This window comes from Empidonax traillii, unplaced genomic scaffold (assembly GCF_003031625.1).
Source record: "Empidonax traillii isolate 1590-97213 ecotype Southwest subspecies unplaced genomic scaffold, ASM303162v1 scaffold4010:size10347, whole genome shotgun sequence".
Taxonomy (NCBI): Eukaryota; Metazoa; Chordata; class Aves; order Passeriformes; family Tyrannidae; genus Empidonax; species Empidonax traillii.
In genome coordinates, this window is record NW_020959203.1 from 7638 (window position 1) to 10347 (window position 2710).

General features: G+C 67.2%; 1 protein-coding gene across 1 annotated transcript; it reads right to left on the reverse strand.

The window, feature by feature from the left end:
- Window positions 1-756: 756 nt before the first annotated feature.
- STK19 (serine/threonine kinase 19) lies at window positions 757-2266 on the reverse strand (the record flags this gene model as incomplete). The annotated part of the gene is made up of 6 exons (XM_027910637.1): window positions 757-1021; window positions 1147-1294; window positions 1390-1487; window positions 1734-1870; window positions 1944-2039; window positions 2121-2266. Coding segments are annotated over 6 exons (671 nt in total), but the record flags the coding sequence as incomplete, so codon positions are not given.
- Window positions 2267-2710: the final 444 nt, after the last annotated feature.

The window sequence follows — 2710 nt, forward strand, 5'->3', positions numbered from 1 at the left end:
ACCGAAAGCCCCCAGAGGAGCGTCCCAGGGCCGGGGGGTTGAGGGGGGGGGCAGTGCAGGGGGTCCCCCTGTCGTCCCCCCCAGTGGTAAAGGGTCAGTGTGGGGTCAGGGCGGGGTCAGTGGGTGTGTCCCCCCCCCATACCGTGTCGGGGGTCAGTGAGAGGGTCAGTGGGTGTGTCCCCCCCCCCATACCGTGTCGGGGGTGGGCTGCCAGCGTCCCGCGGCCCCCACCGCGAGCAGCAGCGGCGGCAGCAGCGCCCGGAGCATCGCGGCCCCTTTAAGAGAACCCGGAAGTGTCACCGGCGGCTGCCCCGCCCCCACCCGCGGGGCACGTGACCGCCGCGAGGGCGGGGCCTGCGCTTAAAACGGCGACGGGATCGTTTTACTCTTTAAACGGCAACACCGCGCGCGTGGGGTCCGCGCAACTGTAAATCCGATTTAAATGATTTACTGTTAAATAGTGAATAATAATCTAACTAAATAAAATTAAATAATTTTCTTAGAGAATAAATTTATTGTACTAATTCCATTTTATCATTTTACTGCTGTTCTTATCACTAATTCTTAATTATAAGTATTTAGATTATATAATATATATATTTTATTTTTACCTTACTGTAAGGTAAATAATAAAATCTTATTCTTTTGTTTTTATTGCATTGGTGGGCGGAGTCTGCACTTAAAAGGGCAACACCACGCATAGGGCCCCACACATAAACTCTGTCAGTAAAAATAAATGTATTTTACTGCTTTTATTATTTTTATTGCTTTATTGCACTTTTGTTGCTCCCACACAAACGGGGAGATTCCCCCTCCGGCCCGCGGGGGGGCGGGGCTAAGGCAGGGACACACCCACAACGGTGCCGTTTGAAGGGGTGGGGGCTACTGTGGCCCCACCCCCCTCCCGGGGATGGGCGTGGCTGAACGAGGGTCACGCCCCTTGGGCCACCCCGGTGCATCCTGGGAAGGGTCCGGTCAGGGCTCGGCCAATCGCAGGAGGGGACCCGCGGGGGTGGGGACACTGCAGGGGGGACAGGGGGTTACAGGGGGGTCAGAGGTCATGGGGTCACTGAGGGGTCAGGGGTCACCCAGGGGTCCCTGAGCGTCCCAGGGTGGTCCCGTGGCGGGGGGATGGGGGGTCGGTACCTGAGCAGCTCCTGGGCCCCCAGCAGGTCGTGCAGCAGGAACGGGACCCCCAGGCGGGCGCCCGGGGGGGGCTTCGCCCTCTGCAGCTCCCGCAGCGGAACCTCCCGGTGCCGCGAGCGCCGCACCACCGACAGCAGGGCCCGGCGGCCTGGGGGGCACGGGGGGGTCACCGGGGGTAAAGGGACCCTCAGAGACCCCCCAGGGTGAGGGGGGGCTCACGGGGGGTCAGGGGGTCCCACTCACCCCTCAGCAGGGCCCGCACGAAGCGCCCGACCCCCGGCACGGCCAACCACCAACTGCCCGCGTCGCGCACTGTGAGCACCCCCGAGACCACCAGCTGCCTGGGGGGGCACGGGGGGGGTCACATCAGCACCCCCGAGACCACCCACTGCCCGGGGGGGGGTCACATCAGCACCCCCGAGACCACCCGCTGCCTGGGGGGGGTCACATCAGCACCCCCCAGACCACCAGCTGCCTGGGGGGGCACGGGGGGGGTCACATCAGCACCCCCCAGACCACCCACTGCCCAGGGGGGGTCACCCGCTCCAGGCTGTCCCCCAGTCCCCTCCTGACCCCCCAGGCCGTACGTGACGTCGCGGTCCCCGAAGCCCAGGCTCTCCATCCTGCCCCGGTCGTAGCTCAGCTCCGGCGTCGCCGCCACCGCCTCGTCCAGAAACCGCCGCACCAGCCCCTCCCGGGGGGTCCCAGCCACGGCCTGCAGGGCCTGGGGGGGGGTCAGGAGGGGTCAGAGGGGTCACCAAAACCCCCCAAACCCCCCCCCTTCCCTCCCCACGCACCTTGTCCCGGTACAGCTCCGTCCTCACCACGCCCAGCGCGTCGGGGCCCAGCCCCAGGTGCAGCAGCCGGACCTGCCCCTCGTCCCGCAGCCGGTTCTGGGGGTGGGGGGGTCACACGGGGTCAGGGGGAGGGTCACGGGGGGTTCAGGGCGGTCCCCAGCCCCCCCCGGGGCTCACCAGGTGCCGGTCCACGGCCGTGCGGTCCCGCACCACGTCGTAGAGCTGGTGCCGCAGCAGCAGCGGGGGCAGCGCGTCCTCGAACAGCCCCCGCGGGAACAGCGCCCACACGGCCGCCAGCGCCGCCTCCACGGCCCCGGGGCTGCCTGGGGGGCGCGGGGGGGTGGGTGAGACCCCCGGGATGCACCCCAGAGAGAACCGGGACACACCGGGACCTGCCGGACCCACACCGGGGCCCACCGGGACCGCCCCCCCCCCAGAGATCCAGGACACACTGGGGACACCCTCAAGGGACCAGGGACACATTGGGGACCCCCCAGAGACCCAGGACACATTGGGGACCCCCAGAGATCCAGGACACACTGGGGACACCCTCAAGGGATCTGGGACCCATCGGGGACCCCCCAGAACCCCGGGACCCACCGGGACAACTCCAGGACCCCCCGGAACCCCCCAGAACCCCGGGACACATCGGGACTCCCCACAGCCCCGGGACCACCGGAACCCTCCGGAACCCCCTGAGACTCCCCAGAGCCCCGGGACCACCCGCACACCCCCGGGACCCTCCAGCTCTCCCCGGGCCCCCACTG